At 48.4% G+C, this 24,723-nt stretch overlaps 5 protein-coding genes across 5 annotated transcripts; 2 read left to right on the plus strand and 3 right to left on the minus strand.

Annotated features, from left to right (window-relative positions):
* Positions 1-217: 217 nt before the first annotated feature.
* LOC128266950 (uncharacterized) lies at positions 218-1,300 on the minus strand. Its single transcript, XM_053003739.1, has one exon. The coding sequence runs from the start codon at positions 1,298-1,300 to the stop codon at positions 218-220; it is 1,083 nt and encodes a 360-aa protein (XP_052859699.1).
* Positions 1,301-3,005: 1,705 nt separating this feature from the next.
* LOC128278117 (F-box/LRR-repeat protein fbxl-1-like) lies at positions 3,006-5,353 on the minus strand. Its single transcript, XM_053016780.1, has 2 exons — positions 5,250-5,353; positions 3,006-5,166 (listed from the first exon to the last, which is right to left on the minus strand). Exon 2 carries the CDS (start codon positions 5,156-5,158, stop codon positions 3,446-3,448), a length of 1,713 nt encoding a protein of 570 aa, XP_052872740.1. The 5' UTR covers positions 5,159-5,166; positions 5,250-5,353; the 3' UTR covers positions 3,006-3,445.
* Positions 5,354-5,689: 336 nt separating this feature from the next.
* Positions 5,690-6,283, plus strand: LOC128269419 (small integral membrane protein 12-A). The gene is made up of 2 exons (XM_053006876.1): positions 5,690-5,966; positions 6,047-6,283. Exons 1-2 carry the CDS (start codon positions 5,837-5,839, stop codon positions 6,181-6,183), a joined length of 267 nt encoding a protein of 88 aa, XP_052862836.1. The 5' UTR covers positions 5,690-5,836; the 3' UTR covers positions 6,184-6,283.
* Positions 6,284-6,297: 14 nt separating this feature from the next.
* On the minus strand, positions 6,298-13,016 carry LOC128269417 (probable RNA 3'-terminal phosphate cyclase-like protein). Its single transcript, XM_053006875.1, has 3 exons — positions 12,996-13,016; positions 6,718-7,509; positions 6,298-6,650 (listed from the first exon to the last, which is right to left on the minus strand). Exons 1-3 carry the CDS (start codon positions 13,014-13,016, stop codon positions 6,303-6,305), a joined length of 1,161 nt encoding a protein of 386 aa, XP_052862835.1. The 3' UTR covers positions 6,298-6,302.
* Positions 7,794-12,032, plus strand: LOC128269416 (transcription initiation factor TFIID subunit 2). The gene is made up of 6 exons (XM_053006874.1): positions 7,794-7,837; positions 7,923-9,743; positions 9,809-10,432; positions 10,496-10,888; positions 10,958-11,732; positions 11,801-12,032. Exons 1-6 carry the CDS (start codon positions 7,794-7,796, stop codon positions 12,029-12,031), a joined length of 3,888 nt encoding a protein of 1,295 aa, XP_052862834.1. The 3' UTR covers position 12,032.
* Positions 13,017-24,723: the final 11,707 nt, after the last annotated feature.

The raw sequence follows: 24,723 nt of genomic DNA on the forward strand, positions 1-24,723 counted from the left end.
CTCGGCATAATTAAACTTTAATTTACAAATTTTAAGCTAATTTTGCGTATCTTTAAATCGCAGGCTAATATAATTTGGTACTAAAGGACGTAGGAATTGAGATATGGATGCTCAGCAGCAATCAGAACTTGAAGTAGAACTTATGTCAAAACCATCCACACCAGAGACGATGTTTAGAGTACCCAAATTTAGAAACCCACATGCCGCGTACCTGGTCCTACTTTCGAACACTGCCGGCGATAGCTTCTTGCGGTAGCACCTTCCGATAGAACGGGACCGATGCGCAGCTGTCCCTCCGCTGGAACAAACCCTTTTCGACCAGAAACGGTGGGCGCGGTAAGTTGGGCCGTTCCTCAAAATAGTCAATCAGATACTTCACCGAGCGCAAGTGCCAGATGTCTTTGAACAACCGTCTCAAGCTCATCAAATCTTCCGGAACGTCCGCCCGCCCGGATTCTCCGTCCTCACTGTCCACCACTTGACTGCGCATCGTCTTCGGCAACGCTCGACCGAACGCTAGGCGCTCCTTTCCGGCCACCGACTTCCGGTCACGCTCCCGTACTCGGGCGATCCGGTTTTCCAGCGACATTTGAGGCAAGTGCCACTCGGCAGCCACCTGCCCGGGAATGGCTCCGATCTCCTTCGGAGCCACATTCAGCGCCCGGGACATTTCGTCGCCCGTCTCGACGGAGAACAGTTGCCGCACAATGCCCCTCGTTATGCTGGACCGCTCCGCACCGAGCGTGTTGAGCCAATCGACGAAATCTTGCGCCCCCACGTCGATCAACTGTTCCACCTGCGTGGCCGGATGCGGCTCCGTGGGCGCACCGTAGAGCTGCGATCGCCACCGGATTCGCTTTGGTGCCGACTTCCGCAGAAAGTTTTCCATCCAATTTTCCATGCGTTCGGGCATCGGGCGCGGTTTGGGTCTGGCTTCTATCGCTACCTCCCGCTTGGGAGCCGGCAGGTCAAAGAGTAAACCATCTGCTTCCTCTTCGTTCGAGCCCACTTCCGGTGGAAGCGTCCCGAGCTGCAGCAACTGACGAGAATCCTTTGGTACGGCATCGAAACATCGGGCTATTCTTTGCCGGAGTCCTTGCGATACAGCACGGTCCAGAGTGCTCGGGACGATTGGTTTTCGTTTCGCTTTTCGCTTCTCCATGTTGCACCCGAAGCCCGCCAGCAGTTGGTCGGTTTCTCGGTGGCCCGCAGCAGCCGCATTGTTGGATTCACACCGCACCGGACCAATAGAAGCTTTCACCTTCGACCGCATCTTGACCACCGAACCTTTCATCGCCATTTTGTTAGCGACTTCGAATGTTGGCTTTCTGTTTGGTTGCTTAGATTGGAGCGTTCGCACTTCGTGGGATAGTTTCCTATTCACGGTACCAACTTGTCGACGGACAAGACGAGTGAAGCGGACGCATAACAATATGCAGAGTAAATAGTTATTCCAACCCACAAATTTGCGTATTACGCATTTTTTAAATAAATTCTTTGTCGAAATCAATATTTTGTGGAGCTCAACTATGGTTGGCCAAAAAGTTAAAACGTGGGCAGCAAAATATGGAAAGCAGGGTGGGTGGAGAAACAAAAACCCCAGACTTCACCAAGCATCAACAAGACACGAACTGGGACCGGCGGCGTCACATAAAACTCTGTCGGCCCGATAAGGCTTTTTGGCAGAAAAAGCAAATTTTGGCAGTGGATCCCGGTCGGCACTCCGCGGAAAAAAGCGAGCAAGCCGCCAGGCGGCACATCACAACACAGTGGGAATAAAGTATGATAAATATTTGCATTTAAAAAACTGCCACCGGAAGCGGAAGCATAAAAACACGCGAGCGTAGAGAGCGAGACTGGCAGGGAGTCAGCAAAAAAACTATTATAGTCTTCGACGAGACAGCGAACGCTGCAAAATACTGGCGCGCTTTAACATTGAGTTTTCGGTGGTATCAGTTAGTATGGAACTGCGTTTTCTACCGAAGGTTGAAATTGATACGCTATCACGCTAGTTTAATTTGACAAAACTGGAAGATTATTTATCAATCAATGCATCTCCTTTCCATTTTAAAATGTTCTTTAAATATATTGAGTTTGCTTTTAGCAGTGTGTTTTTTAAAGAAAATGAAAGGCAAAGTATGGTACATGAAAAATTAGTAAACCAGATATAAAACGCTATATTCAATTGATTTCTCCAACAGTATTAGCAATACTAAGTACTATTAGCAATGTTTACAGTATTAGCAATGCTAAGTATGGTTTAATATGGGTTGCATTATACCTTTTTCCCATCTTTCTCAAACCCTCAGGGAGTGCGGAGAATAAACTTTTCCGAAGAAAACGCATCACAGCTTCTCACGTGCCGGCTTCCATGTAACGAGAGTGGACCTGTAGCATACGAGATGGAAACTTTTGTCCGTATGAGTCCAAAGTTTTGTGCTTAAACGCCCACTTACCATTATTTCCACCCAAACGGGCCCCCATTTTCATGACACTTACTCTGAAGGGAGAGTTTACCTTTGGTGAGTCTCATGGCACGTATTCTGTACTTTCGATTTGTTTTTCATAAGCTTTGCTCGCAACGTTTTTGCGAGTGCATCTAAATAAATTATGAAAAATCATCGCACTGTGGGTTAGAAGTTATGTTTTTTTTTCAATTGGTAATTATTGAAAGGGTAAGAGATCTGCCTAGCAGATTATTTGCTTTTTTCTTTTAATTCAATAAAGTTAAATACAACTATACAGTTTAAGACTCCCAAGGCACTCATAGCTCGGTTTAAATAGAAAATTTGGAAACCCACTCAACTAAGCAAGACCTTTACTGGAAATATGGGACAATTCATATCTTATCGTCCACACGGAATGAAAGCTAAATTAATCATACTTACCCAACCGAAAGACCGTGCTTTTGGCACGTTCAACTCGAACTGTCTAACTCGTATCCATTTTTGGTCATCAATTTCGCAATTTACTGAGCCACCGATCTTTTGGTTTCATTAATAAAAAACAAAGTTTATTATTTGTCTCTCGAAGGAAAAAACACCTTCCATGAACACGTCTACGAGAACCTATTGCATTATCCACAAAAAATATATGTCTTAGATGTGTTTACTCTCTCAATTCATCTAGTTACGGTTGATGTGTTTCGCTGATCCACGCACGACCACGTTTCGATTAAAAGTTTCCTTTATCCGTCATGTTCGGTTACGAACACCAGCGATCACTGAAGGTAACCGTAAAAACCGTTTGGCCAAACAGTAAAACAGCCAAGCGTATGAGCTTTAAAAACAAACAATCTTGCCCTTTTCGGTGACCCGAAGCAAGTTCCCGCTTGCCAGGTTTGGCAACCGGAATGGGACCGACCAAGCCTCTTTCCATTCTTTCGCGGGAAAGCCTCATTGGGTATAGAGTACTTTTTGCTAAACGATGCCAGTGCTGGCGGCGCTCACAGGTAAAGTGACCGTATCGTGCGGATACTACTGAGTTGTGCCTTCGCTTCGTCACTCAGCTGCGGGCAGCTCATCATGTTTAGCCACACTAGACACCGACAATGGTTCAAGATGTGCGCAATCGCCCGGTCTGTTATCGCCTTGCAGCTCTCGAGATTTAGCAGCTTAAGATGTTTCAGATCGCGGCATAGGTACAGTACCGCCGTATCGCAGATTCGCTTGCACGCATCGACATGTACGTACTCAAGCAGTGGACATTCGCGCACCAGTGACGCAATGCCCGCCTCGGTGATATGTAGCCCCCGCAGGTCGATCTTTTTAAGCAACGAAAAGCTGAGCGACATCAGCGATTGATCGGAAAGATCTCGACAGTGGCTGAGATTCAGGTAACACAGCTTGCGCAGATTCGTGATGGGGTAGAAGCGTATCCGCTCGAAAGGCATAACCACCGTATCGAACACGTCGCGGTTGAAGAAACTGTCGCTGATGTCGAAGGTTCGCTGGAGGTTCAAATACTCGAGCGCCTTCAGGTGCGAAAAGGCGAGCTGCAGATCGTGAATGTTCTCATACGTGCACTGGTAGAGCGTCAGGCTGCGGATGTTTGGACAGCGCTCAAAGAACCGAGGCAGAATGTTACGGGAGAAGGTGGCAGCCGACACGTACAACTTCTCGAGCGAACCATTCTCGTACGCGCTCAGATCCCTCGAAAACAGATCCTTCTGGTGCGTCGTGTCGGTGATCTTAAGGTAGTTTAGCTGCGGCAGGTTGATGAGAAAAGCTTGGTGCAGATTGGAGACACGTGCAACGCGCAGCTTGATGCGTTTCATTTGCGGCAGAAAGGCACTGAGGGCGCGCAAAAACTGTTCGTCGGCCGAAAAGAGGTTGTCCAGGTTAAGGTGCACGATGGACGGTTGCAGGCGGGCCAGTTCGAGAATGTCGCGCTCCTTTAGCTCATAGCACGACTTTAGCGATACCTTCCGCAGCCGGAGGTGCTCGATTCGTCCGAGCTGCTGCAACAGAACACTTCCGGCCTTGGTGTAGCTGAGGGTAATGGCATCGAGCGTGCCGCGCAGTGCGACTACAAATTCTACCAACTTTTCACCCCAGTGCTCGAAGGAGGAAAAGGTGAGCTTCAGTGCTTTCAGTATGGGGCAGATTTGTTTGAAAGCATGAAAGAACTCGTCATACACGAAGGTGGACCGGAGCGTAAGCGACGTTAGCCGTTCCATGCTGAAGTCCAGCGGTACGTTGCCGATACTGTGGTCATCGAATTTGGTCGATTTTAGTGTAAGGGATCGCAGGTTGTTCCGGGTGCAGCGCAATAGGTCGAACAGTGTTTCCGCATTCATTGTGCAGTCATTGAGCGTTAGCTCCACGACGTTGCCACCGATTGCTCGCCACAGTTCCGTAGCCGGACCGATGGTGCACGATTTGAGACACACTTTCTCGAAAACGCTTCGACTGATGATCAGCACCGACCACTGCTCGCAGCCCTCGTGTATCCGACAGTTCCGAAGCGAGAGCACAAAACGGTTCATCAGCGTCCGATTGTTGATGACTATATCGTACCAGTGCGTGCACGTTTGTCGCACCGAGGCCAAATCGGGCATTCGCAGGTTCTGGAAGATTGCTATCAGCACCTCCGTGGGGAGTGAGGCGATAGGGCTCGCAGCGCCAGCACTGCTACTTTCGATGGATTCCTCGTCCATCGTACTCTCTGCAAGTGGACCAATATGGGCACTTAGTGGCAACCCTTTCGGTATCATGCTACGCAACGTCGCTCAACCCGACGTCACTTACCCCCGTGGCTGGGAAAGGAATCTTTGCGAAACGGAAACGAAACCGAAATCAAATTATTCGCACGATTGAATAATGTGAAACAAAGAGACGCAAAAGAACGCAAACCAAGTTGTTTTCCTAAGCTGATTTTCACCACCCCATTTGTGTTTACGTGTGGGGTTTGCACTGCAGGTTGAGGGGTTCAGTTCTCAGTTGTATTGGGACCAAACCAGGTCCAGATGTGGTGAGTACGTCAGTTTTAGTGAAGACGGTTCTACGCCATCTGTTGAGGAGCATTTGAAAGTACTTAGAAAAGGCATTCGGCGCAACATTTGTTATCCTTCGATGTGATATTCCAAACAACGGTCGACTGCTATCAGCTGATTGTCAAAAGATGTTTTCATTTCGAAATTCACCATCTTCAACACTTTGGCTGTCAACGCAAGTCGGAATGTCAAAAATCTCAGTGCGTAAATGCCGGATCGAAAACAAACCAATTATCGGAAAACTTTCAGGCAAAACATTCTACGTTAACAAGACCGGTGTGTGACGGGCTCACTTGTGTGTATTGATACTTTGCGAACCGCACGGAATCGAAAGGCATAAAAATGTGGCCATTAATTATGCAATTCCTACGCTCCAATGCCCCCTATATAACGCTTCCAGTGGCTGCGGTTGTTGGTGTGATTGGTTACAACATCGAAAGCCTGCTCTCGGACAGATACACGCCGTACAGTCGTAAGTTTATCCAGAATTATAGTAAAAATATACCAACGAATGGAGCGATCCATAAACATAATACGTTAAATGTTTCGTAGCGTCTATTCAAGAAAAACGAGCAGAGCGCATAACCGAAGACGACAAGCTGAAAGATGCAACTCACGTGGAAAAGCTGGTGTACAAGGAGAACGTGCTAGGAAGGAATCTGTCCCCATCGTTGCAGACAGAACCATAAGATCAGCGACGGCCTTCGAGTACTTAAAACAACGTCGAACTAAGACGAACGGTTGTAAATAAAGCACGGGTTGTTGCTTTTAAACAAAAAATGTATTGCTTAAATGTAGTCCTGTCCATTTAGTTAACACGTCGGCTAAAGTTATTGTATCCGATGCCAACACACGTCAGCACCACTTTGTTCGAACCCGAAAGCTCATCACCGGCCGATTCGTCCTCCTCAGCATCGGTTGCGTTCTCTAGCTTGAATGTGATGCCGAAAAACTCGCGCAAATGCTGAAGAAAGTAAATGGTGTACTGGGACAACGGACCGGTGAGAAACTTGGACACATCCTTCTGCGATAGTGCCATGTAGAGGGCCACGAGCCACTGAAAGGTGGATTCTACACAACCGCCCCGATAAATCTCATCCAACAGCCGTAGCGCTGCGTCGCGTCCCACATCTTCCGGTATCGATGGGTTGCCTGGCTGCAAAATGGGAAAGCAAATTTGGGTTAGTCCGCGACCAATCGCCTTAGTGCGCGTGTTTCGGTACCTGATCCATTGTCTTGCAGAGCGCCTCCGCAGAAAAGACAGCACCGTCGGTACTTTCAGCCATAAGATTGATACCATAGCCGGGACTATTACCAGATCGCTTGCCCTTGTGCTGATCGGTGTTGATGTAGACGTCGGGTAAAAATTGGAGCATCACGCCTTTGGCGTGTTCGACTGCTCGATTAGCCATCGCCGGGCTCACTTTGCAGCAGTAGGCTGTTCCGCGTATCCGCTTGACCATCGCCTGCTTAGTGCATTGGATCGCTTTTATCGACTTGCGAACCGGACAGCGAAACAAAATCTCACCGCCGCCACCGGGCATCATGCCGCGTTTCAAAATGCTTAGCTCGAGTCCCTCATCGACCAGTAGAAATCGTTTCAATGTGGCCATCGCAGAAGCTTTAATGTGATCCACCGATGGGCTTTCGCGGCTGTTGGTCACTCCGGTTAGCGTGACCGCAAGCGGTTGCTTGCAGAACGGTCCCAGTGCTAGCAGAACATCCAGATAGTAGCCGATTCCTCGCCCGGGGTCACAATCGTGCTGAAACGTGCCACCGGACAGCAGGCCGGGTTGATAACGGAACGAACAACCGGTTCGGTCGATTGTGGTCCGTGAGCCATTTGCGATTTTGTCAAAAAGCTGCAGCAAGCTCACTTCATAGCCCTGCAGACCGGGATTGGCTTCATCTAGGGATCGTATTTCACGCACCTCAATCGGCTTTCCACTGAGCGTCGAAAGTAACAGACGTTGTTTGAGAAAATTACTCCCTTTGTATATGAAAACATTGTTTTCCTTTCCACAGCACGACATGATGTTGACTATACTTCCGAAAAGCACGCGGGATCCGCGATTGGATAATCACCACGGGCTGTCAAAATTTTCACCACTAGACCCTCAGCGATGCCTCCGCTACTGATCGAAAACAACCAAAATGAACGACGAAGAAATGTTCATTCAGAACGTCAGGCAATAGATTGCAAAAACAAACACCGCGTCTGTTGAGAACATAAATGCCGCGCGTTAAAGAAATACAATGTGAAAATATTGTGTAAAAGGAGGAGTGCATTAATTCCAAAATGAAGAAAGAAGCTGAGGAAGTGCCGGCGCGGCCATTTAAATTATAAGTATCCAGTCCACAGCACGCTTTCGCAGTCCCCGCTGCGACCCTTTTCCAGCATTTCATGGTTCCGTTTTTGCCCTTATACAGCGCATCAAATACTGAGTCTTACCGGTATCAATTTCGAGCAAAAGAGCATTATTGGGTTCGTCGAGCTCACGATCGTACCGACGAGCGATTGGTTGCCCATCGTCCGGCTAAACTGCCGCCAGTGCCGGATCTACCGGGTGATCCTCAACGATAGCTACGAGTGCGATACGCACTACTTTGACCCGTTCCAGGATATTTGCCAGGGCGAAACAAAGAACAAGTCGTTGGAGCACTTTTCACGCTGCCACCTGGATGTGGCACGTAAAACCGATTCCGACCAGAATGGTGGTGAGCTGGTGGTGATCGTACCACCGGAAGCGAAACATCTGATCGGCGAAGGACGTGGGCTTCGGATTGGGATAGAGTTTTCACTGGAAAACCCTCTGGGTGGTGTGCACTTTGTCATTCCGGAGGGCGAAGGTACGATGGAGGAACGCGGAGCGCACATGTTCACGTACGGGCACGAGAATTCGTCCCGTATGTGGTTCCCGTGTATCGACAGCTACTCGGAACCGTGCACCTGGAAGCTGGAGTTTACTGTGGACAAAAACATGACCGCCGTCTCGTGTGGAGAGCTAGTCGAGACCGTCATGACACCGGATTTGCGCCGCAAAACGTTCCACTACACACTCTCGGTACCGGTTTGCGCTCCGAATATTGCGCTCGCGGTTGGTGCTTTCGAGATTCACGTCGATGCACACATGCACGAAGTTACGCACTTCTGTCTGCCTCACCTGCTCCCTCTGATGCGCAACACCGTGCGCTATCTGCACGAAGCGTTCGAGTTCTACGAGGAAGCCCTCTCGACACGTTACCCCTTCTCGTGCTACAAGCAGGTGTTTGTGGACGAGATCGACAGTGAGTGCAACGCGTACGCCACCATGACGATCCTTTCGACGCATCTGCTGCACACGATCGCCATCATAGATCAGACGTTTCACTCGCGCAAGCTCATGTCGAAAGCGATCGCGGAACAGTTCTTTGGGTGTTTCATCACGATGGAGAATTGGTCCGACGCGTGGCTGGCGCGCGGTATGGCCGAGTATCTTTGTGGACTCCACTCGAAGAAGTGCTTCGGCAATAATGCGTATCGCGCCTGGATCCGTGACGAGTTGGCGGAAGTGGTTCGCTACGAAGAGCGCTACGGTGGCATCATACTGGACTGTAGTCAACCGCCAGCTCCACCGGCCGTCTCAAGCATTAACAATTCGCCGGCAGCACCCCTCAAGGCGTACAACGACAATCCGTTCTACTTTCCGATAAAAAACCTTCACACGATGTCCCCGAAGTACATTCTGATGATGCGCAAAAAAGCCCATCTCGTGATACGTATGCTGGAGCATCGGATCGGATTGGAGCTACTGTTGCAGGTATTTAACAAGCAGCTAGCGTTGGCCTTAAATGCGGCGGGTACGAAGATCGGTGCCGGCCTGTGGGGTCACTTGCTCATCTCGACGAACGTCTTCACGAAGGCCATCTTCACCGTTACGGGAAAAGAAATGGCAGTGTTTATCGATCAGTGGGTGCGCACCGGTGGTCACGCCAAGTTCACCATGACGTCCGTGTTCAACTCCAAGCGGAACACAATCGAACTAGAGATACGGCAGGATTGCGTGAACCAGCGGGGCGTCCGGAAATACGTTGGACCGCTGCTGATTCAGTTGCAGGAACTCGACGGTACGTTCAAGCATACGCTGCAGATCGAGAACATTATCGTCAAATCAGACATCACCTGCCATTCGAAGAGTCGGCGTAATAAGAAGAAGAAAATTCCACTGTGCACCGGAGAAGAAGTGGACATGGACCTTACCATAATGGCGTAAGAGTCAATGTGTTGGGGTAACTTTTGTTCAATTTCTAAACTATTGTTTGCTTTCCTTTCAGGGAATCGCCGGTGCTGTGGATTCGACTGGATCCAGAAATGACCCTGCTCCGATCGGTTAACATTGAGCAACCGGATTTCCAGTGGCAATTTCAACTACGCCACGAGCGTGACGTTACCGCTCAGCTGGATGCAATTCAGGCACTGGAAAAGTACGCCACACCTCAGGCCCGGCTTGCGCTGACCGATACAATCGAAAACGAGCGGATCTTCTACGAAGTCCGCTGTCAGGCCGCACTCTGCCTCACGAAGGTGGCGAACGCGATGGTCACTTCGTGGCAGGGCCCACCAGCCATGCTGACGATTTTTAAGAAGTTTTTCGGCTCCTTCAGTGCACCGCACATCATACGGCAAAATAATTTCACCAACTTTCAGCACTACTTTCTGCAGAAAACGATCCCCGTGGCGATGGCTGGTCTACGGACCGCGCACGGTATCTGTCCACCGGAAGTGACCCGTTTTCTGCTTGATCTTTTCAAGTACAACGACAACTCAAAGAACCATTACTCGGACAACTACTACCGGGCGGCGCTGGTGGACGCACTCGGTCATACGATCACTCCGATCATTTCGGTCGTACACCAGGGTCGGGCACTTTCATCGGAGAATCTATCTGCCGATGCCAAGTATGTTAAATGTGTGCCGTTTAAGTTCACTGTGAACCTGAGCAATACCCGCTTCTAATCTAGGTTGGTACTCGAAGAGGTCACGAGAATCTTGAACTTGGAGAAACATTTGCCATCGTACAAGTACACGGTATCGATCGCGTGTCTAAAGGTTATCCGGAAGCTGCAGAAATGTGGTCATCTGCCGACGAATCCGAAAATCTATCGAAGTTACGCCGCTTACGGTCAGTACATCGATGTGCGGCTGGCGGCGATGGAGTGTTTGGTCGATTACGTAAAGATCGATGGTCGTTGGGAGGATCTGGTGCACCTGATTGACCTTCTGGAAACGGACCCGGATCCGATGGCTCGTCACCAGCTAGGCGCCTTTCTGACCGATGCACTGCCCTTCGATAAGGCCAACCGGCATCGCTTGGACCGTGAAGAGCTGGCGTTGCGCATTTTCGAGAACATGAAGTAGGTCAACTGGCCGCCGCATCGGGCATCTGATTTGTGTTTTAAATTCCCTCTTTTCTGTCTTTGCAGTAGCAAACTGTCACACGACACAAAACTACGGTGCGATATGATTGATCTGTATAACTCGCTGTACGGTGTCCGAGTGCCACACTGTCTTGCCAACCAGGAGTTGGCAAACATTCTACGGCCGCAAAAGGTAGGTTCCAGTTTTGGTGGTTCGACCGGTGACCGGGGCGGAGGTCGCAAAACAACAAAATCTCCGGTGACGGACGACATCGAACTTGGACCTTACTTTGTGGCAAAACGGGAGACCGATTCCGTCAGTCCGGAACCGGCGCGAGAGGCAAAAGCTTCGTTTGATTTGATCGAAATCGGAGACACGCAAGTCATGATACCGACGAGCCCTCCATCGTACGACGAGGACGTTCGCCGGAAGGAGCGCGAGGAAAATGAACGTGTAGCGCGCGAGAATCAAATCATCATCGAAACCATGGAAGCGAGCATCAAGGCGGAAGCAAACGAAGCGGATAAGGCAGCGGACGGCAGTGCTGCTGAGCGAAACAGTTCCGCCGCAGGCCCGGTGAAGGAGGAAGTGATCGACCTAGACGATACGGACACACCGACGAGTGCGCTGGATGGGACTGGTGGCGACGGAACGGCACCGCCACCGACTAAGAAAATGAAATCGGATTTTTACTCCGATAACTCGATTTCACTCCCCGGAATTAATCCCGGCTCCCAGACGACCGGCCCAACCGGTTTCGAACCGGGAATGTTTGGCACAACTGCCAGCAGCAAAGTGCTCGATTCCCCTGGTGACGGCTCGAAGAACGATGGAAACAAGGTAAGCGGTCAGTTTGTGTGCGGTTCGTGGGCTTTATGATGTAATTTCGTATTTGATGCTTCTTTTAGAAAAAGAAAAAGAAGGACAAGAAAAAACACAAACACAAGCACAAGCATAAGCACAGCAAGGACAAGGATCGCGACAAGGATCGCGATCGTGAGCGGGACAGAAGCAAGGAGAAGGAAAAGAAAGACCCGAGCCTTGTGCGCGTTACCAGAGAGGATACGCAAGAGACCCTCAGTTCGGCCGACAGTTCGAGTCGCGACAGCAATCCCACCACCCTTGACTTGACGTTATAACTTTTCCTTCAACCTATTCTTTTTTTTTATTATAATCAATATCTAATAAAATTGGCATGTCTAATAAAGCTGAATATGCATTTTGCGGGTGCAACTAAACTCAGTCGATTTGAAACTCGAGGCGTCCACGCTCGCCGCAACGTTCCGCGTCGACGCGTCGCTTCTTTGACGTTTCGCACAACGTACGTCAAGCTTTCCTTTTGACGTTCATTTGAAATAATGATTTCGAACAACGATAAATCATTATCATCATCATTATTCAATCAAAAACCACAATTCACAACACTGATTGAAAATTAAAAATAATGATTAAAAATTCGTTCTCACGTGCTCACTTCGGGTTTCTTTGGGTCAAATTTGTTCGAGTTCGTGCGTAAGTGAGAGAATGTCCCGGTGAATTGAGAAGAATCTTCTTGTGAGAAGAGTGAGATTTCGAACAAAAAAGTGAGTAAGTTTGTCAAAATGTGGGGATCCTAAGAAAATGTTGTTGTTGCAGTTGTTCATGGTAGAAGGTGGTCGTGCAGTGCATTCCGTGCGTATTCCGTGTTCCCCGTTCCGTATTACAACGGTCAGCATCGCGAGAACGATTTGCACTCAGAGCCATTTCCCCCGGTCAAGTGTTTCGGCCTCTTATTTGCTTACGTTGCGTTGCTAATATTTTCTACGACGCCAAGTTCGTAGCAAACGCCGGATCCGCTGGATGTCTAAAAAGAGGCCGCATAGGAAGTCACGGTTGGTGGTGGCCATTCCGGGGGGATAAATAGGACCGCCAGAGTGGAAGCTGCGACGACCGCAAAAAACAGCATCCGCGAAGCTCCTCAGCTGAAGGAGTGTTACAAATTCGAACGATACGCAACAACCCACGGCAAGTGGCCACCAATCGATGGCATCGCATTGGCTGCTGTGAAAGGTGATGAAGAATGCAGATGCTGCTGTGAAGTCCGCTCCCGGAACTCAGGGTCACATTCTGTGCCATCGGCGGCATCTTGCGGTCGACTTTCGGTGCTACCGACGGTTTCCATCTCATCTCCGTAACGAGGCCATCAAGAGTGTTTGCCGGTAATTACTCGGGCGTCAGGTGATCCCCTCGATCAGAGTCGGTCAGATATTCGTCGCCAAGCCTTCCTTTGCCACTTCCGAGAGTAGGTCTCTTTGGTGGCCTTTCTTCTTCGTGTGTGCGTGTGTGTGCGTGTGTCTGTGTGTGGCGGTCATAGGGCGACGACAAATCGTGGCCAATCGTTTCCAGTCCAAAAGTGTCCGAGCGCGAGGCCTCTAAACGGCGAATCGAACGGAAAAGGAAACGAAACGAGAATTGTGGTTGTGTTTTGCAGCGAGTGCGAGCGAAATGGGCACCAGTAATCCTTGAGCCAAGCCCCGGTGGTGCGAAAGAGAAGCCTGCGAGAAATAGCAAAGTGCACCACCTCGAGGGACTGAGCAAGCGACGACGAAGCATATGAGAGCGAAACAGGGACAGGGCGAAGGTGAAAAGAAAAACAAAAACACTCACGTGAAGCAACGAGAGGTTGTAGGTTTTTTTTGGAAGGATGCTGCGACTGATGCCGTGACAAGTTACGGGAAGAAATCCGCTGCAGAGCCCCACCATCATTCAGGCTGCCCGTGGACACTGCTGTGTGTGTGTGTGTGTGTGTGCACGTGTTCATGTGTTCATGTGTTTCAAGTGTTTTTGTTTTGCCCACTGCTCTCCTCGCCAGCCAGCGTGTGCATCATCGCGGTCGAGTGAGCTGTGAGCACAGGTGAGCCGTGAGCAAGTGCTGTCAGTGTTACTCACTCGGGGTCATTTCGCCACCCGATAGTCACCTCAACCATCTGCCCCTGCTGGAGCGAAGAGCCGTGCTTTGTGTGAATCCTTGTTGGGCGCACACCGTGTGAATCATCGTGTGTACCCGGTACCGGCGGAAGGTTCCGGTGTCCACCGAGTGCCTGTTGGATGTCGGGTAATTTTCGCTTCGCGGGTGTTGTTTCGTCACGGTGCACACGGGAGGTGTCACACGGTTTTGGCGTGCGTGTTCTTCGCGGCCGTTGCGTAGGCGCTCGTGTGTGTATGTGTGTGTGAGAGTGGTTTTAGCAGTGAAAATGTATTGCAACGTAGATAAAAATCAATCCTCGACCGGCGGCGGTGGTGGCAGTGGTGTGAATTCCGGTGGCGGCAATGGCCTGATGGGTGGGGTGGTGGGTCTAAGCGGTAGCATGGGTGGTGGCAGTACTGGGGGCGGCGGTGGCGGAGGTCTCGTCGTCGGGCTTGGCAGTGGCAATGGCAACACCGTGCCATCGAATAACACGAAACACGCTAAAGAAGGTAAGTGACGACGGGTTGATCCCACGGTGGTGGCTGATTTCTATGACCCCCCGCAACATTTTGGCCTATTCCGCGCATCACATCCGCGATCCGTGGGTGAACCACTTCCGAAATGTTGTCCATTTATTTTATTTCAAGGTTACACCTTTCGGGCCCCCAAGTCACCTTGTCGCTTTCCGATTTTTTGGAACGTTCACAATGACACAAATGTTACAAAAGTAAATTCCGAACCATTTTTGGGTGGTCAAAGGATAACTTCGCGTCTAACGTAAGGAATTAAATGCATTGCAGTGTACCAGCTGATGCCCGATTGCCACACCGTCAGCGGCTGCCCACAATCGGAAATCGAAATCGTGTGTATCGCACTTTCCTCGCGGCTTATCTCGCGGCAGCCAACAGCCGCAACCGATGATAACGGGTTTGCTGTCCTCGGCCCCCGGTCTGCATGTTGCGAAAGGAATTTTAACCGCGTACGGAAGGGATTTAGGAGATTTGAAACCGAAAGATAACACAGCGAAATGGACGAAAACGAAATCGAACGGTTCATTTGTCGTGCATTGGGAAACTTTCTGTAAAAGGAGGCGAAAATTCTTCAAAGATTGATCACCGGAATTCACGGGAAGTTCCCTTTCCACTTGGAGCCATTTCTTGTCTTCTTTTTCAGCGCGATCGCACCGCACCGCGTCAAGCTATCCGCGGAGGTGGCAACGGAGAAGACAAACAATCCTCCGGCCCACACCAAGAAACGGGACGGGTGCGTTGAAATCTGCAGGCGTCCACAACAGTTTCAGTCATGTGAGCGCGTCCGGAATCTGGTCTCACCGGGAATTCTACACGCCGGGACGATCGCCAGACGGTGATCGCTTCTTCGGTTGCGTGCGCTCCGTTGCAGTTGACGATCGCACATATTTTATGCTGGTCACTTGAATTACAGAGTTTCGTTTCGCTTGCACCGGTGCCTTCGGCTCTGTAGTGGTCCCGATGCACCGCTTTGTTGTTTTTGAAGTTTAATTTCTTTATAATTTTGTTCATTGAAAAATGTTTATCATTCCTAAAGTTTGTGGAATAAATCTTTTTGCAATATTTTTAACACAACTCTTTAGGACCTAAAGTCTTAAGCGGAAAACATCGGAAGCGGACCAAACACACACACTCGCACCAGAGAGCGATGTAATGATCTCATGTTCTTGGGCCATGTTTGCAGTTGCTGTGTCGCTGCAGAAACCTGATCTTTCCCAGCCGTGTCCAACTCGCGGGCCGGGAGACATATAATATGCTCCACACCGTCGGGTGCGTTTGAGTGTGTTGGCCGCACCAAGGAGGAGGGCCCTGGCAGAGCATCGAGCGAAACTGTCTGTGCCAAACGGTAGCCAGAATTGAAGCGAACCGGAAATTTCTATAATTATTGCCAACCCGAAACTCCCGGCGTGTTGTCGCCGCCCCTGTGATGTGTGGTGCAAATATGTTTGAGAGTTCTCCAATTTCCTTTTTGCTAATTTGTGTGCAGCGAGTCGCACACGGTACCAATCGGGTATTTAAATTACTTTCTGGATGTCCTTAAAACAAATGTTTTTGCTGTGACAAGTCGCTTCTTTCGTACCGGGAAAGTACCTTGCAATCTCACGTGACCTACTTTCCGTTTGCAAGAGAATCGATTCAGTTCTAGTTTCCCCTTTTTTCTAGTTCCTAACTGTCTCTCCGTGCGATACAAAAGTATCGGCGTGCCGTGTCTGCATTCCGGTGCAGGCATAGGCATCTCGCCAGGTTGTTGCAGTCAGTGCAAAGACTGCGTGAATCAACATCTCTCCCTTCGTACGGCGTGGGTTTTTCTGTTATCAAGGTCTACCTTTTTCCTTGTTTTGTTTTAACGTTTGCCTCTGTTCGAAGCAAATCGTGTGCAAACATTCGCAGCCACGGACACGGAGCACGGACAGCAGAGTTTCACACTTTTGTCGGAAAGGAAGTGACACGACTGTGCGACACACTCGTTATTGGCTGGCGGCCCGCGGTCCGTAAGTGCGCCGCGGAATGTGTTCGTGTTTTATGGGAAACGGATTCATTCATACCGGAGCCTTAGAGAGAGGGAGCGGCAACAGCGCACAGGCCGCTCGGCGGCCGTTGGAGTGCTTTCAATTTTTTCAATCAATTTATTCTCGCGCCGTCAGCTTGGTCAGCGAGAATATTAATGCTGCGTGTGCAGCAGCGGCGTCGTGCTACATGAGGAGCCCTTTTTTGATACGTTCGCAAGCCCGGGGAGGGCACCAGTCGCAAGCGACACAACTGGCCCGGACGACGGAAATGAAATATAAATAAAAGTGTACGCCACATTTGCTCAGCAGCGCACGGGTTAAAGTGCTGTGAAAATGCATCGAGACGCGCGACCGTTACACATCCGGTAGCCGGGCGTTTCAATGGGCGTTTTTTCTGAATGTAGGTTCTTTTGAGAAGCGGAACACTTTTTGGAGTATAAGAATACGCACATCGTCAATTCGGAACAGCGAAAGTCGGAGAGCCTGCTTCAGTTGCAGTGCTGAGGGTTGCATTTTCCACTTTAGTTGCGGAGGAAGGCCTTATTTTTGCCTTGCATAAACACGTGTTCGTATCACGTTTTTGTTTGGTTGGTCGACAGAATGAACAAAAATCGGTTGCTTGCGGATTTGGGGCGTGTGGTTCGTTCCGTTTTGTTAAGTTTCGTTTCAAGTTGGCCGCTGTGTGTTGCATTGCTGCAGTTTAGATATGGAACATTGGGCTTGTTTTTGCGTTCTATAAATTTACCCTCTTTTACATACAGCATTTAGGCAATCAAGAGTTTTGCAAAACCCTTCAAGAAAGCCTATATCAACATTCAAATGCAATGCTAATCCAGCATTCGTATGTTTATTCTTCAAAAAAATACATAAATTCTTTTGTGAAAAGGAACTTTTCAAAAGGGTGATTTTAGCAGCTCTCTACCACTGATTGCTCCGTTTGCTATTGTTTTTTCTGCATGAGAATGCAACATAAGGCCATGCGAAGCAAAATGCAATCTTCTGATGGTTGTTTTATGCACTCTTAAGCCCCAGATCCAAATGGGACTCGCACACCGCTTTAGAGAAACATAATTGATTGTAATCGGAGCATTATGCACATACATTCACACACACCCGACTCGTGATCGCTATCTGATGCATTCGGCGGAAAATTTGTACTTCCCGCAGATTGAGTGGATGCATTTTTATGTTTTCTCTCTGTCCGGGCCCGCGGCTGGCAGAGAGAACGGTGGGTAGCGAGTAGCACCATACAGTCAAGTGGCCCCGATACTTGAGAGGTCCGAGGTAAATGTAGCCGCCCGGTTTTAGAGTGGGGCATCGGCTAGATTGTGGTTGATTAATTGAAACTAACTGACCGCAAGTCGACCGCAACTGAATGGTTCACTTAGGATGAGCGTAGTTCTGTGGCATGCAGATGAATGACGGTTATGCGTTTGATTGCATCCATATTGGCGTTCGTGTGTGTGTGTGTGTTACATCCGATTCGTGAAAGGATTTTCCGATAGCTGAGGTGATTAATTGATTGATATATCGATTGACTAAATTACGAGTTTCCACAGTATCTCAAGTTGTGCTGCAATCCTCCCAGTCGCTTGTTAGATGCACTTGGAAGTGAATTGGAAAATAGATGTAAAAATGCATTTGCAAACACAAACAAAACACTTCATCTTGTGTGGCCGTTTTACTTCGCAGTCGACACAACGGCGAAACGTGATGCTACTGGTGGTGGCTGTACATTGATGGCGAAATAATTGAGGAGTGTAATCAATTGCACACCGTATCAATTATCATTTGCTTAAAGTGTCATGGTGGGCATAATTAAACTCTGCCAATTTGCATACCGTACACCCGGAGCCTGATGGGAGCAGCCGTCGCGGGTTCGTGATGGGTGCCCTGGTGATGGCGCATCAATCGCGCTAATGTCTGTCACTGTGGGATGTCAGGATCCGGAAGATAGTCTGTTCGAATAAAAAAAATAACTTTTCAATGGATTTTAAGTGATGGCATCATTGGAAAACATTTTCTTTGGGAAATTTTCTACACTACCACCAGCAACGAGCACCGGTTAATGTGTGCGGTGGTTGACGGCATCTAACTGTTAAGTCGTTTCCCTACTCACCTCTTCAGCACGTCGTTAGCTACGCAAGATTAAGTGCACGGAATTTGTGGCATTTACTGGCCGGCGTACGCGTTCCCGGCGACTGGCGGCCAGTCGGCCAGATCCAAACATAGAAACGTACATAGAGAGTCCCCCGAACGTCCGCTTCGATTGCTCTCCTTATCCAGAGAATGTAGAGGTTTTCCTTCGGACAGTCATCAGCAGATTTGAATAATATCTTTAAATTTTGATCTACTTTTGTGAAAACCACGCACCTGTCTTTAAAAAAATGTCCCTCCACAGAAGTTTACTCACCAGTTTTCGGGGAACATTTCGCGCGGCAATGACGCGACGATTCCAAAGAAATGACCCACCTTTCTCACGGTTTTACCATCCGCCCCTCGCCGAGGAAGAAAGGGAACCACGGCAGTATTTATAGGTGGCAATGTGTCCACCGGGTTTTCGTACTAATTTTGTGGCAGAATTAACGGCCCGTTTATTTTTGTCGTTCGAAACATCTACACACACACACGCACGCGCGCACACCGATGCTGGATGTGTGTGTGCGCTGGGAGTTCGATTCGGCAGTCTTTCGGTTATTCACCACCCATCCGCATTGTCAGGAAAACTCGGTCTCGGGAAAATAATCCAGGCGCCCAGGATGGGGATGCTCCTCCCGGTGGTGGTCGGGAATACTCATTAATCACGCGAGACCACGTGACTGGGATTTAATTTAACTTAATGCAATTTCGCACCGATAAGTGATACTTTTTTAATTAACGAAACGCACGGAAAAGCTCTTCTTATTCCGCCGCAGAACCAAGGCGCAGCATTCGCAAGCGATTCGCGCGGTTCGAAGCCTCTAATAATAACACCAATCACGGTAGAAAAAAAACCCACAGCCGTACGCTCCACGTGATCGAGGAATGACGTCGGTTGGTTGCTTTTTCCGCTCGTTTTCACTTCGCTCTGGAGAAAATTGTGCTCCAAAATATTCATCTCTCACGTTTCGCGCGGCCGCGGCCCACCGTAAGTGGTCGGTCACGAACACCGAATTCAAACGGTGGCCGTTTTTTTCTTTCGTTGCAACTTGTACGCTCGCACCTCCGAGGACGGCGTGTGTGTGCTGTTGACGACACCCCCTCTCGATCTGTCAACGATGGCACCGTCGGCGGGGGAGGTTCCTCCGTGCTCGGGCGGTAGAAAAAAGTTTTAAATGTCGAGACATTCATCGCGAAATCATTTATCATCATTTACCGGCACGGGCGCATTGCGCGGCGCGGCCGGAAGATTAAGGTGCAAAACTTTGGTGCGCCGCCGGAGTACGGAGGTTTTTCTCGAAGACGTTCGCTCGACCAATCTACTGTCAACCGCAGCAGGATCTTGGCCTGCCGCGGCATGGACGCCCGCGAAGGTATGCTCTCTTCGGAGCTTTGATTTGCGTTCGCGACTCGCGGTTGGCAACAAAATTTGGAAAATTAATCATCGCACCAGCATCGATGTGCTGGGAAGCGAGGATCGGGGCGCGGTGTGATAATCATTGTGGCCAAACGAGCGATTTTTGGGACGAAGTTTAACGATAGGATAACACTAATCCCGCCTTGCCAGTTCTTCAGCTGGAGCGTTAAATGAAGTTCGGTACTTCGACGGTCGTTTGTGATTCGTGAAATTAGTTCGGTGTTTGTTTCTGTGATTGCGAAATAATTCGTTTAAGCACTTGTTTTTAGCTATCCCGAGGCGCCGACGACATTTATCGCATTTCGGAGAGTTGGTTATTTATACGTGGGATATTCTTTAGAACCACATTATAGTTGGAAAACCATTTTGATTTATTGTAAAAAACACGGATCATCAAAATACACTTTTATATAACTTTGACATGATTTAGAACAATTGGTTTTGAAATAGCTTAACAATATTTTTTTCTGCCAAAAAGCATAAATTTATGCTGCATTGCGATGTTGTTTTGATAGAGAACTTTGCTGTGATGTTCTTAAGTTCAACACAATTCTACCCATGTTGTGGCTATTATGCTGGAAAGCAGGCCATCTATTGTCATCTCGCTATGCGATGCTGCCAGCCAAGCCAAGCCTTCATTGCCATTTAGATGTTCTACCATAGCGGGACGGCCGCCGGATCACCCTGCGGCTCCAATAGACCGTAAACCGGCTCGTTTCTGCCGAAATCGATTACCGAGCGGTAACCGAGTTTATGGAGCAGATCGGTTGTTCAATCACATTTGCTCCACATTTGCAACTTGACAAAATTGCTGTACGTTAAGCCCGGGTTTGAGCATCGGGGTCTCTGGTCATGGTCTCTGGCGCGTGGAATATAATTTGCAAAGCGTGTATTCAGATGAAGAGTTGAAGTTGAAACACATGTCTGTAATTTCTGATTTGGATGCTGACCCTCCGTCTGGGGAGACGCAATTGAAAACAAGTTTGACGTCATCAGATAATGGACGCTTCCGAACGGACTGACGACTTGACGAATTACATATGGAACAAGTGCACAAGTAATTTGCCGTATTTGTTCATCTTCTCAAAACTCGACAAGGGAATAAACAACTTGTTTTGAGAATAGACTACGTGAAATTATGGTACAATTTCGTAACACTTCGTTCGATCGATGCCAAAATTTGCCGCTCAAAATAAACTCTACCCTTTTAATAATGCACAGTCAATTCGTTTTTATTATAAATCACTTTAGCACCATTTTTACAGTTAGTTAACCATATCAACGTTCACGGAGCCTCGCAGTTTGTTCATGAAACATTCACAGGAGTCACTCCGTTGGCCTCCGGCGAATGCGGGTCCGTCGTCCATTTTCCGATCCATTTCACTGATCGCGCACGAGCGCTGCTTCACGAAAGCTCGGTGCGATGAACCAATTTCGGTGCTCTGATGAAGTTTTGAATTGGTTTTAACTTTGATTTTGCCTATCTTCCGGGGCATCGTGGCCACCAAAAAAAAGTGGTTAAAAGAAAGAGGAAAAATGACTTTCGTAGAAAATACCCAACACGAGCCCATCTCTGTTCCGGGGCGTGAGAAGCAAAACTGACTATAAAGACAAACTTTTCCATTTTGTTGGTCCCTTAAATACCGAAAGCATTGTGCCCAGGTTCCAAGTTTTGTACATTAAATGCGTGTCCGTTGGACGAGCGAAATGAGTTTACCTTCTATTATACGGTGCAAAATGAAGGTCTTATCTGGTTCCGAATTTTAAACCGAAAGTAACCGATAGATAAAATCTAACTACTTCTACGGAAACTATTAAAATATTTATAGGTTATTCGAAAGTCGCCGTGCGTGCGGAAAACGCAACTTTAATTTGACGGTGTGGTGCTCATCGAAGAACGGAAACCAAGCTCCCAATGACGTCACTGCCCGGTCCCAAAATTCACAATTTAAGTTCCCTGCCGGAAAGTTCTTGCACTTTCCGGAAGGACCCTTATTTTGGGCCATAGTAAGCAATTTTTATTGAAGCGAATCTTTTTGGAATTTTTGTCGGTAGCTAGTTGGCCACCGGGCGGAGATTGGTGGCGATATGATCCACCGGGATTCGAATCCACAGAGCAAAACCATTTTCACCAACTCAATTATGTCATTAATTAACTTTTTTTCGTCCTTCCGTCACTCTGATGCGCCATAACAACGGAACCTCGCTCTAGTCGACGTCACAGCGCGAAGTGAATAGTAAAGTGTCCCGTTAATGGCGACAAACATAACCACTTCACGATTTTGGCATAAACATTTTAAATGGTTGCATTTTGCCTGTCGCTGCCATAGCACCGCGAAAATGAGGGAAAAACAAACAAACCGATCCTTAAACGAGTTTGCCACTTAATTAATAAATGTCTTTATTCTGAACTTTAAGGAACCAAAATGGGATTGGTTGATTGTCGCCCCAGCAAAGAATTGCTGCGGTGAGTTGGAATCCACCGAGCGATCGTTATTTACGGCGACGTAAGTGTACGGAAAACAATCATTTTGTGGGGAAGCGATTTTTCACGGTGACCCGGAAAAGCATCCAACGCGCGGCTACCTCCGCGCATAAATCAAACAACCGCACGCGGAGTTCGCGCCAGGTCGTGTTTATTTTTGAAACATTATTTCACTATTCGTTTCGACACTCCCGACACTTTTGGGTGGCCTAGCCGCGGGACATACTAATCACTTCACCAGAACCGCGCTCTGCACTTTCTCTAGCGTTAAGCGTTACATTCTTCGTCGGGACGATTATCCTCATTAGAAGTGACGTTTCCCGAATTCCCTGAAGAAAATCGAACTTCTTTGCGCCTGGACGCTGACGTGGACTGTTTTCTGCTTCGGTGTGATTATGAGTTTCAGGTTTGTGTGTTGAAAACGGCCCACGCATTGCCATTGCTAGTGCGAAGCTTGTGTTAGAATGGGTTAAAACGAAGTGATCTCTCACCGACGGTGGTGCATCGGATTTGAGTTTTCCGAAACACATGGCGGCCGAGCATCATTTGTCTCGGGAGTTGTGCACCGAACGAAGGAACTTGTTGTGACATTGGAAAATTTGTGTTGTTTTCCGAAAAAGAAATGATAATGAAGTAGAAAATCCTCACTGGCCATTTGGTTTCACTCGTCACTCGACGTATGCACGATGACACGGATTCCGAGAGATCAACACTGCACTCCGCAACGCGAGCGAGGGTTAAGTTTGGGTTTAAAATTAATGGAATGGTCGATCATCCTCTTCATTACAAATTCTAAAATACTTCAGGATAGAATAAAAACACATCAATTATATTAAAAATAGTCTCATGTATCGTTTCGTTTTAAATTCCGCAAACATCATTAACAAAAAAAAATACTCAAGTTATAAAAGTACACTGGAAAAGCCAGATTTATTATCAAAATAAGGATAAAACCCTACAATCCCGTAGCGACTTTCCGGCATTTTAGTTTTATGTTCAGTGCTCCTTCGCTGCACCAGAACCTATCCCTGCTGCTCCACGGTCCGCTTGCCCCCCCGATAGGAGCAGTACACCCGATGCAAAATTATGTTTGATGTCGCAAAGCGGAAGAAAATGCATCTGTCAGGGGTCTGGTCCACCGTTTCCTTCCGGGACGCCGCCGCGGTAGGAACAAGCACGGTTTTTGGTGCCTGTTTTTGCACCCAAAATGGGACCACCACTGCAGTCCGTTCGTGCGATGTTCATTTGCCCGATTATGTCGTTCGCTTGGTTCTCGCTTTTGAACTTGAGCCGCCATGTTCCGTACGGAGGACGACGGTGCGCCCGTTGTTTGGCAAACTTTCCGGGCGATTTTGGAGCAGAGCACAGCGAATTGTGGACTAATGAGAGTGGACATCGTTTGAACGGTTCAGTGGATTCCTTATTGCTTGTGCGCCAGGCCCCAGTCTCTTGTGCACGGCCTGTCTTTGCGCTTGTACATTTAAAAAGAACAAAGATTTTATTATAGTTTAATTTGTTAGTGTAGATTTCAACTACTTTAATCATCATTTAAATATGCTATAAATGTGCAGTTTCTAATGAAAAATTATTCTTCCCTCGTTTCAGGTAAGCGGAATTTTTACTGTTCTACTGCAACGAATCGTATCGCGCATTAATCAAATAAGGTATCGTATTATGCATTCGTTTTTTCTTTCTAACTCCAACGAGGAATGGCTTGTTTCAAAAGTGATTCGTGAGATGCTTTCGGCAATCGAAATTAGTCTCATCTCTTCGGGGAAATTAGGCAAATTTATGCACCTCACTGGGGGGAGCATTACGTCGACGGTTATGACAGTGTCGTCTGATTAGAAGCGTTGTAAAGAGACTCTTCGGCTCTTCGGTGAACCGTCCGTCCTTATTGCCGAACCATCCGCGCATCGGCATAAATTTTCGGCACGCGTTTTCGTAGCGTTTGGTGTCGATGAGCATCATCCACACCGACTTTGGCTCGGTCGGCCATGTGAGCATCACCGCGAACCCTTTTCTTGAGACGACACTCCTTCCCGACGATGAATGCATAGCAGGTGCCGAGAGGCGTTCGCGTAGTTCCGTCAGGTGGGCCAAAGAGAGATGGTAGGCATTAGCGAACACGTTGTAGCTAATCTTCCTTGAAACGCGCAGTCATTGGCCTGTTAACGGTTATGATACGATTAGCTGATCGGGGGACCGTTTGATGTGGCTTGGTTTGGCGCACTTTCGGTGAAAATATGACGCCGTTTGCGTGTTCATCCTGCCGAATCAGCCATCGTATTGAGATTTAAAATA

Source organism: Anopheles cruzii, chromosome 2 (genome assembly GCF_943734635.1).
Source record: "Anopheles cruzii chromosome 2, idAnoCruzAS_RS32_06, whole genome shotgun sequence".
Taxonomy (NCBI): Eukaryota; Metazoa; Arthropoda; class Insecta; order Diptera; family Culicidae; genus Anopheles; species Anopheles cruzii.